Consider the following 14,540-nt stretch of genomic DNA (forward strand, 5'->3'; position numbering starts at 1 on the left):
AGAACGGGCTCGGTGCTGGGTGAATGACACTGCTCAGGAACGTTTGGCTCCTCTCACAGGGACCATGGCTGATCTTGGTTTTATCCCAGTGATACCCTCTGGTGTCAAAGGGGTTTGGTCACGAGTCCCTTGTGCTGACACACACAGCAGCTGATGCTGCTACGTCACCATTATTATCCTATCCTCTACTGGTTATTGAATTATTTTATTGGTATTTTAATTAGTCTGTATTTTTCCATCTTTTTATTATCTTTTTCCCAGCTAGGGACCTTCCAACACACCTATCCCGAGTCTTTGTTAGCTCCTTTATCTTCTGCTTTCTGCAAAATGTCCTTGGGTCCAGAAGTTGTGCACTTTTGGTATCCAATTTCAACAATACATCTCTCTCTCCCTCCCAGGCCTTGTTCACTGAAGCACATCACGGTTAGCATGGCAAAACTTCAAGTTTCAGGGATTTTCCCAAGCTGTATTCCCTCACTTGCTGCTTATGAGAAACCTTGCTGACTAAAAGTGATTGAAGACTAACGCACTGCTTAAAAATACTGGTTATTATTCATTAAAAATTAGAAAAGCCATATCATTTCCAATACAAAAACATTTAAAAAATGGACAAACCATCAAGATCTGAGCAATATTTCACTAATATTGGCCACACTGTCCAGCTAATGCTGATATGAGCAGGATTGCATTTTTAGTCTGTCTTTGCTGGCCTGCTGTGTGCCCAATCTGCACTTCTTAAATGTAATTTATTGTGTGCTTATTCCCACAGTCAAGTTGCTTAACCATTTTAGCTTAGAGTGCCTTGGAATACTGTATTTGGTCTCCTGGAAATCATCCAGAAACCTGGAGTTACACACATTCAGACAGTAACCTCTCTTCATGGCATCTGTTTTTTCAGAGACACAAACATGTTACTCCTACCCATTTTTTCCTCCGCTAAAAATCTGTATTAATTTATGATGACTTTCTACAAACATTCAGTGATGTTGCTCATGGCCACCCTGCTGCAGAGTCCAGGGGATCCTGCCTGATAGAAGAGAGGGGAGAACTTCCAAGAGAAGCACTGAAGTTTGCCTAAGCCCCACACAAACCATGATTTTATGCTATTAAATCATCATGGGAATGAATGCAGTATAAACATATTACAGAAACTGAAAAATGGCCTGTAAAGCACAATCTTGAGTAAAGCTGTAAATGAACTTGTGTAAGCCATAACCTGAACTTGGGTGAACTATTTGAAAAGGGTAGTACTGAAATCTTTACTTAGCAAAGTGTTTAAGGAGTGTAACCTTATTTAGGTAAGGATTGCAACCAAGACAATGGAGCTAAACTCAAATTAAACTGGGGTTATGCCAATAAAATGCCATAATTGGCTGAAATTATGCACCTGCTTAGGTGTTCTGCTGCAGTAGAAAAGGGTCTATGTAAATTTAAACTTGGATAAATTTAAATGAATTTGGTGATGAATACAATGCAAACCTGCTTGGACTGGGGATCATGAAAGAAATGGGAGGAGCTGCTGAGACAAGCAGAGGTCCAGCCATGGAGAAGGGAGACGAGCAGAGTGCTGAACACAGTGGTAGAAATCAGTTCTTGCACGCAGGGAGCAGCTGTGTATGGTCACACCACACTCCTGTCACCGGCTTTTTGACCTCCAGTAACATTTCTTATTCAACTTTGTATGTTTGGTGTTTGTATCACCAACAAAAGACAAAATAGAAGTTGCTCTATTGACTGCCAAAGCACAGGTAGGATCCTAATAAGTGCAGAATCACTAGGCAGCATCTTCTGGTCTCTAGGAACTGGCAAGTGGCTTGTAATTATCTGCAAAGGGAAATAATTGGCCCTGAGATGGGCTCGGTTGGTCAGAGCATGGTGTTAATAATGCCAAGGTTCTGGGTTTGATCCAGCTCTGGGTCATTCACTTAAGATTGATCTTTGTGACTTCCTGTCAACTCAGAGTATTCTGAGAAATTCTGTGAATGAGTTTGGGAGTTACTTTTCACAGTCACCAACCAGAACAATACTTCAAGAAGGCAAAGGACAGGCTGCTGTCAGGAAACTTAAAACTATTTTGATAGGCATCCAAACAGCAGGCATGGAGCTTGGACTGAAGGAGCATGCAGAATTACAGAGTCTCTGGTAGGGAACAGCACTCTCTGAAGCTCTGAGGATGTTTTTACAAACCAAACACAACGGGGTGAGGTAATTGTTGCTTCCTGATACAGGATCTGAGGGGTGGAAGCTGCACCTTCCCCACGTTCCCAGCAGGCAGCTGCTGGCTCTGGCACCTCAGCTCAGGTGTCCCAGCGCCTCCTGTTCCTCTGCTCTGCGACACCCCCAGCACAGCTCTCCTAGGGGAGCACTGGCAACCTGCAGGCACCAAAAAGCCCTTGCACACCTCCTAAGAAATACCCAACTTAGATGCAAAACTGGTGCTTGCAGCCTTTCCCCTCACACATCCCTGCTGGATTTTCCCAAATGCTTGGGAAGACCCGGTCAGAAGTAACTCACAGCCAGCTGAAGGCACACTGTTTGCTGAGCCATCTTTCTTTTCTGTCAGTCCAGATCCACGAGGCTCTAAATCTGTGGGGCACTGAAATAAATCCCGAAGGAATTAACATGCCAGTGAGTAGGTGCTTTCAGAGTCTGTAGCACACTCAGGGATAGCTGCAGTTTTGCAGACATCAAACAGAGCTTTGGCACATTTTTTAAGCTTTCAGAGTGGAATTCAGTAGGATCTTCACCCAGCTGTTAAGTACACCCTGACTCTGTTAGGAAGAACACTGCTGGAGGACGTTAAAAGGCTCCCAGGGCATTTGATTTTTACTGGCATACACTGCAGTACACGGGAGATAAGGGAAGGATTCCTGGGGATTAAACAGCACACATCTACGTGAAGGAACACACGAGGGGTGAGGGTTGTTACACAAGCAGTGGCTGAGGAAATGATCCCCAGGAGCACAGCTCTGCTTTCTCTGGCTTCCATGCTTTATGTCAAGTGCCCTGGTCAGAGCTATCAGTGCTCAGAACGCCACAGTATTTTAGTTATTAGTTGTTGATTGTGGGCTTTCAAGCATCTTTCTGTAAAATCCAAGTCACGACACTAGGAGAGACAGGATCCTAAAAATCTGAGTTTGAAAAGCAGGAAGGACAAACAGGCTGTATCCAGGCAATTCTGGCATGGGCGTGTGGGGGTGTGGCTGTGTTTGCTTCCACATGCCTCTGTTGCGATTCCTTATGGACTGCACCAAAAGCAGATCTCCAAAAATCTCCCGAGAGAGGTTTTTCACCAACGGGACTGTCCCCCTGACTGGAAATCACAGAATACCAGGGTAAAAGGGACATCAAGGAGCACCTGGCCCAACCTTTCTCAGCATAAGCATGGTCTTGAGTGAGAATTTATTCTCACAGAAGCATCAGCAGGGCTGCCAAAGGGGTGTTTGCTCTCTGGGCTGACAGGATTGGCAGGGATGCGCTCTTATTTAACCAGCAGTCGGTCAGGGGGTCAGGACAATACTGAATAAAGCCCCTCTGGTCCCTTGGCTGTCCCTGACAGTGCTGCTCAGCACTTTGGGGGTCTAGCAGCCAGGTTTGTGCTGTCTCCAAAGCGCTTCAAGTCACCACAGAAGGGCAGCAAGGCACAGTTCTGCACCATTCCAGCATTTGCCTGCTTGTATCCAACAGGCAGGGAGATGGAAGGGTTTGCAAGAGCACACATGGCCATCACTTAAAGGATTTTTTTCCAGAAGATGGTGATTTTGGCAAGAAAATGAGAATCATCAGCCAGCAACAGGAAAACTCCCAGAACTGTAACCACGATAGTTGTAGTTATAACTATACTTTATAACTATCCACATAAAGCCAGGCTATTTGGTGATCTTTATTACAGCCACTAAAAATTCATGCTTTTAAACATTTATCTTTAATGCCTGACAGAGCAAGCTGTTTAAAAGATGAGATTAAGCATCTGGATTGATCACAGAAAGTTCATTCATAGGATTTCTGTTGGAGAGGAGCTCACAGCACCAGCCAGAGACAGATGTATTCAGAAAACCCACACAGACACTCAGCTCCAGTGTGAAAACATACTTAATCTCTACAGTAAATGAAAAGTCATAAATAATTCAAAAATGTGCGCACCTAAAGTCTCTAACTCCTGCAGGGGATAAGCAAATCTGAAACCACTCTGAATTCCCTGAACTCTGACAGTTTAGGTAACACAGTACAAAAATAAAAGTCACACCTCATTTTGGTTAAAAACCACAAGTCCTACACTTTGAAAATAAAATATAGCTCTGAGTCTAACTGCACTCAGGGCAATGTACACACACAGCTGTTTGATCTGCTCCGAGTAAGTTTCTAAAAGAGCTGAGTTAAAGGTCTGTGAATGCAAAGTTAATAATTCCTCAGAGTTCTTTTCTAATCAGTCAGGAATTACTTCAGTCCCAGATCTGCTCAGCACCAGAAGCAGGTGGGTTTTCGTGCAGCTCGATGTTTCCATAACAATACAGCAGAGCCAATTAAAAGCCAATTAGTCATGGACATTACTTTAAGGTCCAGTACTTTGCAAACTCTCCCCTGTTCAGTGCTCCTGCGCTGGGGCTGCCCATTATGCTGGGGACAAAGGCTCTGGGATGAATGGGGGCTCTTTCCCTGTCTCCATGGAAGCCTTGCCACGCTCTCTTTACACAAACCTTCCCAGGCACCTCCAGCACCGCTTCCCCCTCTGATCTTTGCCCCAAACAAATGTGCTGTTTATTCACTCTTCTTCTCGTTTATGGAGACCCATTTGATGCTGTATGAATACCAATGAGGAAAGAATTAAACCTGTGTTTGAGAATCAGTGAGGATTCCTGCTGCCAGCTCTTCCTCAAATCCCCTTAACTCACACCTGCTGGAAAAGATTTTCATGATACTTGAACACTCTCCATGTTTTATAGGTTAAAATCTTAACCAACTCCCCTACAGCAATAAACATTCACTGTCAGCATCTCTGTGTTATGTGAACTAACTCTAGGATCTGAAACGCAAACAATCTAAATTATACTGCAGCTCAGACCAGAAGAACAATCTGCTCACACACCAGCTACAGTGCTCAAGAAATTCTAAAAGATTCCTAATGAGTAGCAGAAAATCAGCACATTGCAGGGAAGTAAAATGCAATATCCCTGTGAAAGGAATATCCCCAGTAGCTGTCCCGACCTCTGCAGCTCTGTGACACTTCCCAGAGCCCCTGCTCTGGATGTCCAGGCTTAGCAGTGCATTTGATTTGTGCACTACTCTGTGATTATTTCTTCCAGCACTGATGGCTGTCCAGGCTCCTTTCTGGGGACTGCTATTTCCCTGGACTTTACAGGAAATCCAGTTGTTGCTAAGCTAAATAATGCCACGAATTGTGCATGGAATAAGTCATTTGTTTTTAATGCAGCCAGCCCTACTCGAGGGGCTGAAGTAAGTGCTGGCTTCTCAGCGAGGTTCAGCTCAGCTTCTTCCCTACAGATGTTTTCCAACAGCGCCTTTCATTGCTGTTAAATTCATGATCTTGTTTACTCCTCGACTTTTGCATGCAATAAGGGAACTACCTCTGGTGTGGCTCCTCAGGAGCTGGGAGCAGCTGTGTTAAACAAAAGGCTCTGCAGTTCTGGTGTCCAGAGTGGCCTCAGCTGCTCTGCCCTGCAGCCAAAGTCCCCTTCCAGCTGCAGCTGGATTTACAGGCAGGAAGCACTGACAAGGTTTGGACAGCAAGGTCACGTTACACAACTTGTGTCAGCAGGACCCGTCTGCTAAGTGCTTTAGCTCTCAATTTTTGCTATTTAATGTGTTAAATAAAGGAAATATTCAATATTCACCAGACCAAAACTAATCTATGGGAGAATTTGGAGGGAACTTAATTTACTATAAAAGTCTTGAATGTGGTTTGTTTTCTTCTTAGTGTGGATTCTTTGTGAGCAACACAACAGCTCCTATGAGTTTCTTACTAGGAGTCTTTTAAAATTCTTTATAGTTCTCATTTCAGTAACACTTTATGAAAATAATTTGCATATTATGTATGTTGTGTGAAAAAACCCAAGATTCTTAAAATAAGTTCAGTATCATGTGACACCTTTCAATTCCATAGACCTTTTTTACTATTTTACATGTAAACAGGAGTCACAGAATTAATTTTCTCTGTCAGCTAGATAGTATAATTCCATTTTAATTCCTCTAAAATAGCAATACTGCCTTTTAGTACATCCCTAGGTAGGAGCAAAACTGAATCAAAACAAATACTCCAATCAAAAGACACCAGCAGCTCCAATGGACTCATCATGCCTGTTGTTTCACATTCCATTCTTCTTACCAAAATCAATCTTTTATTGAATTATTAGAAAAGAAATCTATGTTATGAGGTTTGTTAGATTTTATTTCGTCTGCAGTAAGAGATTCCAATACACTCAGTGGTTTGTACTGTCTTACACGGTTGGGTAGAACATTTTCAACTCAACTACACAAATACATTGTGAGGTTTTCCCCTAGCACGTGCTACTCCCTTTCTCTGAAGGCGCTCCCCCAGTGCTGTCCACTTGGGTAATTACAAATTCCTCAGTCAGCACCACCATTGTCCTTCACAATTAAATTACTGTTTTCAAAATATATTTTGTTGGCACCTTTGAGGAGTCCAATTCCTCAGTTGCATTATTTGATCTGTGTCCCGTCCCTCGAAAGCCATTCCTTTAAAACACATGGATGTGACATCCTCTCACTGACCTCAGACAGAGACAGTTCCAAATGAGGCTGTCAGCAGTGCTGACACCCATTCTGAGATGCTTCTCACCTGCAAGTCCCTGGATTCCAGGTGTGCCACCATTTCTGGATCATCCTTTTTGACTGCTCAGCTCTGCTTCATCCCAGTACTCACTAGACATGGATCAAGCTCCCTGTCATTTCTGAGCCCCAGGCACTGGGTGCAGCTACCTGTGGCCAGAGTAGACTATCCCATATACAGTTTCTAGAGGTCTTTGAGCTGACCTAAAAGTTACAGGTACTGCTGAGCTCTTCTTACCCAAAGGACAGCTGAAATCCACCTTCCTTTGGTTGCTGGGGAAGCCCCCTCAGGCAGCCCTTGGGGTCGATGGCCCCGTTCTTCAGCAAGTCCCACCAGCTGCATCCCACCCAAGCTGTTTGTGTGCCGTGCTGGGCACATCTCCGTGTGCCAAACTTCCTGCAAGTCAGCTTTGCTTTGGCCTCTTTCCCAGGTCGGAAAGGGAGCGATCCCAGGTTCCGTGCCGGGGCAGCGTGGAGCAGCAGGAGGGAGCAGCCGTGCCGGGGGGCACACGCAGCGCGTCCGTGGCACCGCGGGACCAGCGCTCGCCCACCGGCATCGCCGACCACGGTACCCAACCCCAGCCCCAAACCCTGCCTTGCCTCACTCATCTGTAGGACCAGCAGCAGCCAAACTAACAGAGACATTAAACCACCACACCACAAACCAGGCCTAATGAGTCTTGAAATCCTAGACCTACATAAAACCTTGTGTCCCAGATCTCCACTCCTCACTTCCTGCATAATTTTATGTTTAATAAAAGACCGAACTTATCACTCAGAGCTATGATTTAAAACTGCTTTTTTCCACATGAGTCATCCCACCAAAACTTTTTTCCTGGCTTAAAAAGCATAAAGATTTCATTTCTCTGTAAACAGAAATGCAGAACCTCAGCGGAAATAATTTCCGAGGAAACAATTTGCAGTTAATATTCTGTACAGCCACATTCCTTGGAAACCTCCTGGCTGCTCCAGTGACTCTGGACAGGCCCAAACTGTTTAGCACGTGTAGCATCAACAACTGCCATAACCTTGCACACTTTGGCTTCCCTGCAGTGATTTATTATTTTGGGCACATCCAGTTCAAAGATGACAAAAGCACTTATCTGACAATAACTCTGAGTTATAAGGCACCTTTACTGCAGACTGGAGAGCTGTTTGTAGTGAGAAAAAATTGGATTTTAGGTGTGGGGATTTAGGTGGGTGGCGAGCAGCTGCTTGGGAATGTTAAAAATAGTGACAGGTAAATACAGTGAACACTGTTGCATGTTCTTCATCTGGTTAGACTTAGAAAGTAAACCTGCTTTTACAAATGTTTTTATCAAATCACACACTTGGCCAGCTCAAAGAGAGTTTCCACATGAAATTACACTACCCGTACTTCAAGTACAAACAGCTTTTTAGTATATATAAACTTTCACTTTATATATAATGTTTATATATATAAACATATATATAAACTTTTCATGCAAATAGCTGGTGGGGTTATAGATTTTAAAACAGGGGGAAATGTTCCATCAAGTAAAATAGGATTAGTTAGGCAGAAAAACTCACGCAGAGAGATGAACGAGTAAAAAAATTGTGTACTTGAACAGTAACTGCCCCCCCAACAGCTGATCCTTCACACTTATCCTTGCCTTAGAGCAACTCAAGGAAGGGAGTTGAGGTAAAACAGCTCCAAGTTACCCACAAGAAAGCACCAAAAGATTCAAGACTCTTAAAATAAGGATCTTTGCTGCAGCTGCCTCAGCCCCTTCCCAAGGATGCTGGGGGACCTTGCCTGGTGTTTCTCTGGGGGTTGAAGCTCTCACTTCTTTCTGGCTCAGGGTTTAACTGGGGGTTCTGGGGGTGCTGCTGAGGGGTCCCTGTTTCCCAGCAGAGGATCAGCTCTTCCGCTCCGTGGAGGGCCAGGCTGCCTCTGACGAGGAGGAGGAGAAGTGGGCAGGTGACCGGGCTCCCCAGCTGGACCACGTGAAGAAGATCCTGGCCAAGCTCCCTTGCTGTGGCAGTGGGTAAGTTTAATTCACTAATTACTGCTGTTTGAGCCCCTTACAAAGGTAATTTCATGACCTGAAGGTCCTGTGGCTGCAGTCAGAAGCCTTTTGCCCATCCTTTGTGGCGTGTGGGGAACAGCCTGCTGGATATTCCCACCAAGCCCTAATTAGCATCAGCTAATTTGTGATGATCACTCATTTGTGATCCGTGCTGCCAGGAGTTCTGCAGGAAAACTGGCTTTTACAAACACAGACCTTCACCATGAGGGTTCACTAACTCTTCCCTTTTGATGATATGTGTAGGTGTGATGAAAAGACGTGGAGAAAGCTGCTGTCTTACCTGGAGGCCACCACCCCTGAGGGCTCTGGGATGGCCCCTGCGGAGCCCACGGGGAAAACCTCCCCCCTCACAGAGCAGCTGGAGCTCCAGGGGCACCCAGAGAAAAAACTGGAAACAAATATGGAAGAGGTAACAGGTGCCAAGCAGAGCGTGGAAGAGTTCTTTATGCATCTTTAGGGAGCTGCATCTACATGTATTTATATTTCCTTCTGGCCATTCTGCTCTCTGTTGCTGATGTCTCCCATTGTGCTGTAGCTTGTCAGCTCAAACACCTGGTGCTTTCCTCTAACACCTGCATTCCTACCCAAATCTGCCTTTGGAGGATGAGATGTACCCCAGGCCCTTCAAACACTGTCCTTGACTCACTGAGGTTCCTCAGCTATGGATGAAATACTCCCGACATCCTAAGCACCTCTGGGAGCACAGTAACTTTTTCAATAAATCCCTCAGGCTGACTGAGACTCCCTGTTTTGGAGTAAATTATCCCATTTACTGTGTCTTTTTCTTGGGCTTACACTGATCTATTTATATCATCAATATAATATATCAATATAATATAATAAAGTATATAAATAATATCATAAAATATTACTAAAATCAGTTCTCAGGTTAGCAGCATGTCCAGCTCCCCTTGAGCAGAGGTCATAACCACATTATTTAAAGGCCCAGTGCTGTATCCCAGCAGTCCTGTGGGACCTCACTATTTAAATACTGCAGACTTCAGCCACTGATGGGCACAGATTGAAGTGCCAGCAATCTTTCTATGACATAAAAATAGTGCATTGCCCTGGTCTGCTTTCTCCCAAGCTTGTTCAGTATTTTATACCCCATCTTTAAACAAAGCAGGAAGCTTTCAGTAGTTCTGGAAGGATTCTATGAATCAGTGAAATATTTAAAGTAAGGGTAAAGTATTCAACTTCTTTATGTGTTGCCATCCCTTGTGTTTCAGCAGTATTTCATATACTTTTCTCCCTTGACTAAATTAAATGAAAGAGTTTACTTGTTAGGGAAAAAAACTAAAACCAGAATAAAATCCTGCTTCTGCCTTACACAATGTGCAGTGTTCAATGACCATTTATCCTTGCAATGTTCTGTAGAGAGACACAAAGGTTCCTTCTCTACTGATTAACATCAGTCCACAGAAGAAAACTACCTGCAGGTAGTGCCAGTTTTCTTCTCCTTTTTTCCCATTCTGAGGTGCTCATCTTCTTCTGCAGCATCATACTGCCCTCTTTTTTTAATCTCTGCTGATGGATATTAGTTCTGTGCAGCTTGTCTGGAAGAGTAGCTTTATTAACAGATGAGTACAAAATTCCAGAAGAAAAATGGAATCTGCTGCTCTTGATTTAGAGGCAAGCAGGGAGGTGAAGAAGACAAAGTTCCAGCTCACTGTGACATGAATTAAATATCTGTAGGATGAATAATTTTGAGCCTGTTAGGAAATCTATTCTTAAGCCCTTTTATATTACCCAGCAGTCATAGGGGAGGAGTTTGCTGCTACACAGCAGACAAGTAATAAGAAATTCCTGTCAAAAAGGTGACTCTTGTAATCAACAGAAAGCAAATAGGAAGACTGAGGAATGCTCTGTCTCAAGCACCTTGCAAATAAATATATTGGCTTAATAAAGGAACCACCACCACTTTCTCTGAACCTGACAGAAGCACCTTATACTTTGCTCTAGATGCTTCTGTTTGTACTTGCTCGGTGTGGAAAATCAGACAATAACAACAAGGCTAACAAGCAACAGGCTCAGCAGGCAAGTGAAGGGCAGCACTCTCAAACACTGATAATTGCTTCAGCATGAGGCTTGTAAAACCAGGGGATGACAGAGTTCTGAGATTTGTCATGGCTAGAAAGTTCTACTTTCCAACAATCAAACACTTGAAAATAGCTTCTCCTGAAGACAGGGTGGTGACCTGGGGATAATAGAGGAGGAGAGCATGAGTGAAGTCTAAAAACAAAGCGTTACGCTGCGAGTGTAGCGTTGCAAAGAAATGCCAATTATTTTCTATACGAGCTTGCATGCAAGCTGCCAGCTTAATTAGAAAGGCAATTAGTTTATGAACTGCCATACAGGGTCAAGTGAGAAGTTCATCCCAATATCTGGAGAAAAGCAAGGAGAAACAGTGGAGAGGGCATCCCCTGCAAGTTCCTCACCTGCTGTCCAGTGCAGCAGGGACAGACACATCCTCTTGTCTCACTGAATGCACAGGTGATCGCTGTGGAGGAGCTGCAAGACAAAGATATGACTGTGGTGAGGGCACACAAATTAGTTATGCTTTATAGAGGACAACAGGAGTGCAAAAGGGGAGAAAGCTGAAATAGCAATGGTAGTATTTAAATAAAAAAAATATAATAAATTTAATATTTCAAATTCCTGAATGACCTGCCTGCATCCAGCGAGGAACAAACTCCCATTGTGCACGAGAGCAAAGCACAGATTTCCTAACAACTCCTGATATTTCACTTTATACAGCACATTAAAGAAATGTACTTCCCTTCAGGAGAATCTTCAGGAGTGACCCCCATTTACCACAAAAGGGGGAAAACTCAGCTTTTGGGCAAGAAAAGGAAAGGTCCAGTGCCTTTAATTTGCTGTGTTTTGTGCAGATGAAAGGCCCCTTGCTTGGGGAACTGCAGCAGAAGGTGGAGGAGACGGAACTGCTGAAGATGGAGCTGCAGATGTTGGAGACGGAGAGGGTTCGGCTGTCCCTGGTGGAGGAGAAGCTCATGGATGTTCTGCAGCTTCTTCAACAGCTCCGAGACTTGGTATGGTGAGAAAGCAGTCCTGGGACTGAAAAGTGGGTTTTGTAGTGTCCTTTCCAAACTAAAAATTATATTAATCCCTTCTTAAGTACAAAATCCTTTACACCAGGACAGACTTTTACATGTGTTTGCCCTGGGAACTGCCTGGTGGTTGCAGAAAGCTTTTAGACTCCTTTGACTGGCTTTCTAAAAGCCTAGAGATCTCCTTGGAGCTGAATCTTCAAGCTCATTACCCTCTAACCCAAAATTTAGGGAAAATGAAGAAAACAAAGAAGTGAGTAATCAGGAAGACCCCAGAATATGTATTTTTCCTTCTAGAACAGGACCTTTGATTAACTGCATCCTAATGTAACTCTGAGTCAGCATCAAAGGGATTAAACTCCGAGGAGACTTTAGCAAGAATCCCCTAAATCCCTGGTGGGATATACCTGAGACAAAAGGAACCTTATCCATCAGAACTGATGGGTTTAGGTGTCACTTCTCCAGCATAATCACCTTCATGTCTGAAATATCCCAGGCACTTCATTTGCAACAGAACCTCCCACCAAGCAGTGTCTGTCCAAAGGCACATACACATCCTGTCAGGACCAATAAAACCTCACACTGTGCTGCTGAGGCCATGTGAAATCCTCAAACTGCTTCCCACTCTGCCCAGTCCCCACTGGGGCAGCCAAGCAGGTGGAAGAGTTCCAGAGTCAGGGAGCAAGGCCAGCTCTGCCTGGAGGGAACAGCATCTTCCTCCCAGAACTGCTTCCTTCCATTTCCACTTCTTGAAGTTTTAGCAAGAACAACCTGTCCCTGCAGATACAGGCTCTCTAAGTGCTAATTAAACTGATTGCAAGACCATCTCCCAGAAAGCACACCAGTGTCTTGACAGCAAATTAGGAGAGTTTGCTTTTCCAGGCTCATTATGTAATGTCCCACCAGATTCCTTATGTAAAACCACCACTGAGAGAGCCCATCCAAAGCCTGAGTAGTTTTTACAGGGCTCTCACTTTGGCTAATGTTTATTACATCTCCAGATCCAGCAGTGGCTCTGCCACAGGACATTTGCACTGTCCTTCAGCTGGGTCTGAGAAGACCCTTTCTAAAATAACACCCCGAGGTCCAGTTCACCTTCCCCACAGACCTGGCAGAGGACTCAAAAAGCTTTTGCTCTGCTTACCCTCCTTGCCACCTACAGCTGTTTGGGCACACACTCTGCAAAACTCTGTATTTTCCACAGCCAAATTAAGGAATTACAACCCTCTATAAACTGCTGTTTGAGCAAGGTCTAAGATAAAATGCTTGAGAATAAAGCAAATATCGAGTCTTGGGTTAATCAGGATTCAGTGCCATTTTGGTTCAGCTTTCAAATGTAAATACCCTGCACACAGGTTCTGTTGCATGTCTGTGAACTGGTGAAGGACATGTTTGTGCCATCATGTTGTTTTGTTTTTTAAAGAACATATCAAAGCGAGCCCTGGGGAAAATCCTGCTGAGCACTTTGGAATCCTGCCGTGACCCCCAACCTGGTAAGAAAATATATCATGTGTAAAGACCAATAAGCAGGAAAAGTGTCCTTTTGGGGAAGACACTGGATAATACACAGATGGGTAGGAAAAGGATATTTCAAATCCTGGGGTACAGGTTAGGGAGAAGGAAGTAGTTTGCAAGATTACCTATAGAAAGTGATGCTTTCTAGTCTGTGACACACCAAAACCACATCTAGGGTGCTTTTTTAGCCAAATTTTAATTAAAATGTGGCCTTTGGGGGGTAATTCAGTGTCCCACAAATGTTTGTAGAGTTTCATGGATACGAGGAAGTGGAGAAATGGCTGAGTGTGTAATGCAGCTATTTCTCAGCTTTGCTACCCCAGTGTGTTGTGTTCCTCTGCTGCAACACAAGATTTACACACCAGAACAGTTCTGTACAGAAAGCACATCAAACCTGCACTCCTCTAATGACAGCATTTCATGTTCCTTGTGTGAAAACTAAACCTGCAGACTCCTGTCCCTTACAATGGTTTGGAGCTGCCTTTGCAGGAGCCGTGCAGGGATCACAGCCCCAGGGCTTTGGTTTGATTACTTTGTTCTATTAGCAGAACATTTGTACTTACCTCCAAGAAATGAACACCCTGTCCCAGGAACATAGCTTGGAGGTGCTTTTAACAGGCAGGCAGTAGTCAAAGACAAGATTAGAAAAGACCAGATGTGGCCTGGGGGCTCGGTTTTGGAGATTATTTACAGGGATTTAGGGAGAGTAGCATGGAACCCTTCTGGGGTTTGCAGTTTCAAAGCCTGTTTTTCCTTGTGCCCAGCAATCCAGGGCACAGGCAGCCCAGAGCCAAGCTCTGCTCTTCAGCTGCAGAGGGAGCAGAGAAAAGAGGGCAAGGACAGACCTTTGTAGGCTCCAGGACACCAGTACAGAGAGAAACTACAGCTGAGCTGTAGGTTTGATGTTCTCCTGGGAGAACAGAAGAGGAGACTGTTTGTATCCTCAGCACAGTGCCCAAAAGGTACAGCCAATTATCCTGCACAGGAACAGGGGCTCCAAGGGATGCTGCTCAAAGAAAATTCCTCCCTTTGGAGCAGCTCAGCTCCCTAAAACTCCAGCAAGTGTGGCTCTGTCCATTCTGCATCACCACTGCCACGA

General features: G+C 44.4%; 1 protein-coding gene across 1 annotated transcript in view; it reads left to right on the plus strand.

Annotated features, from left to right (window-relative positions):
* Positions 1 to 14,540, plus strand: part of EFCC1 (EF-hand and coiled-coil domain containing 1) — a 41,834-nt gene that overhangs the window by 22,329 nt on the left and 4,965 nt on the right. Inside the window, 5 exon segments of the mRNA XM_039559055.1 lie at positions 7,239 to 7,375; positions 8,681 to 8,816; positions 9,102 to 9,267; positions 11,750 to 11,908; positions 13,350 to 13,419. Coding sequence (XP_039414989.1) covers positions 7,239 to 7,375; positions 8,681 to 8,816; positions 9,102 to 9,267; positions 11,750 to 11,908; positions 13,350 to 13,419 — 668 coding nt within the window.

The sequence above is a fragment of the Corvus cornix genome, chromosome 12 (assembly GCF_000738735.6).
Source record: "Corvus cornix cornix isolate S_Up_H32 chromosome 12, ASM73873v5, whole genome shotgun sequence".
Taxonomy (NCBI): domain Eukaryota; kingdom Metazoa; phylum Chordata; class Aves; order Passeriformes; family Corvidae; genus Corvus; species Corvus cornix.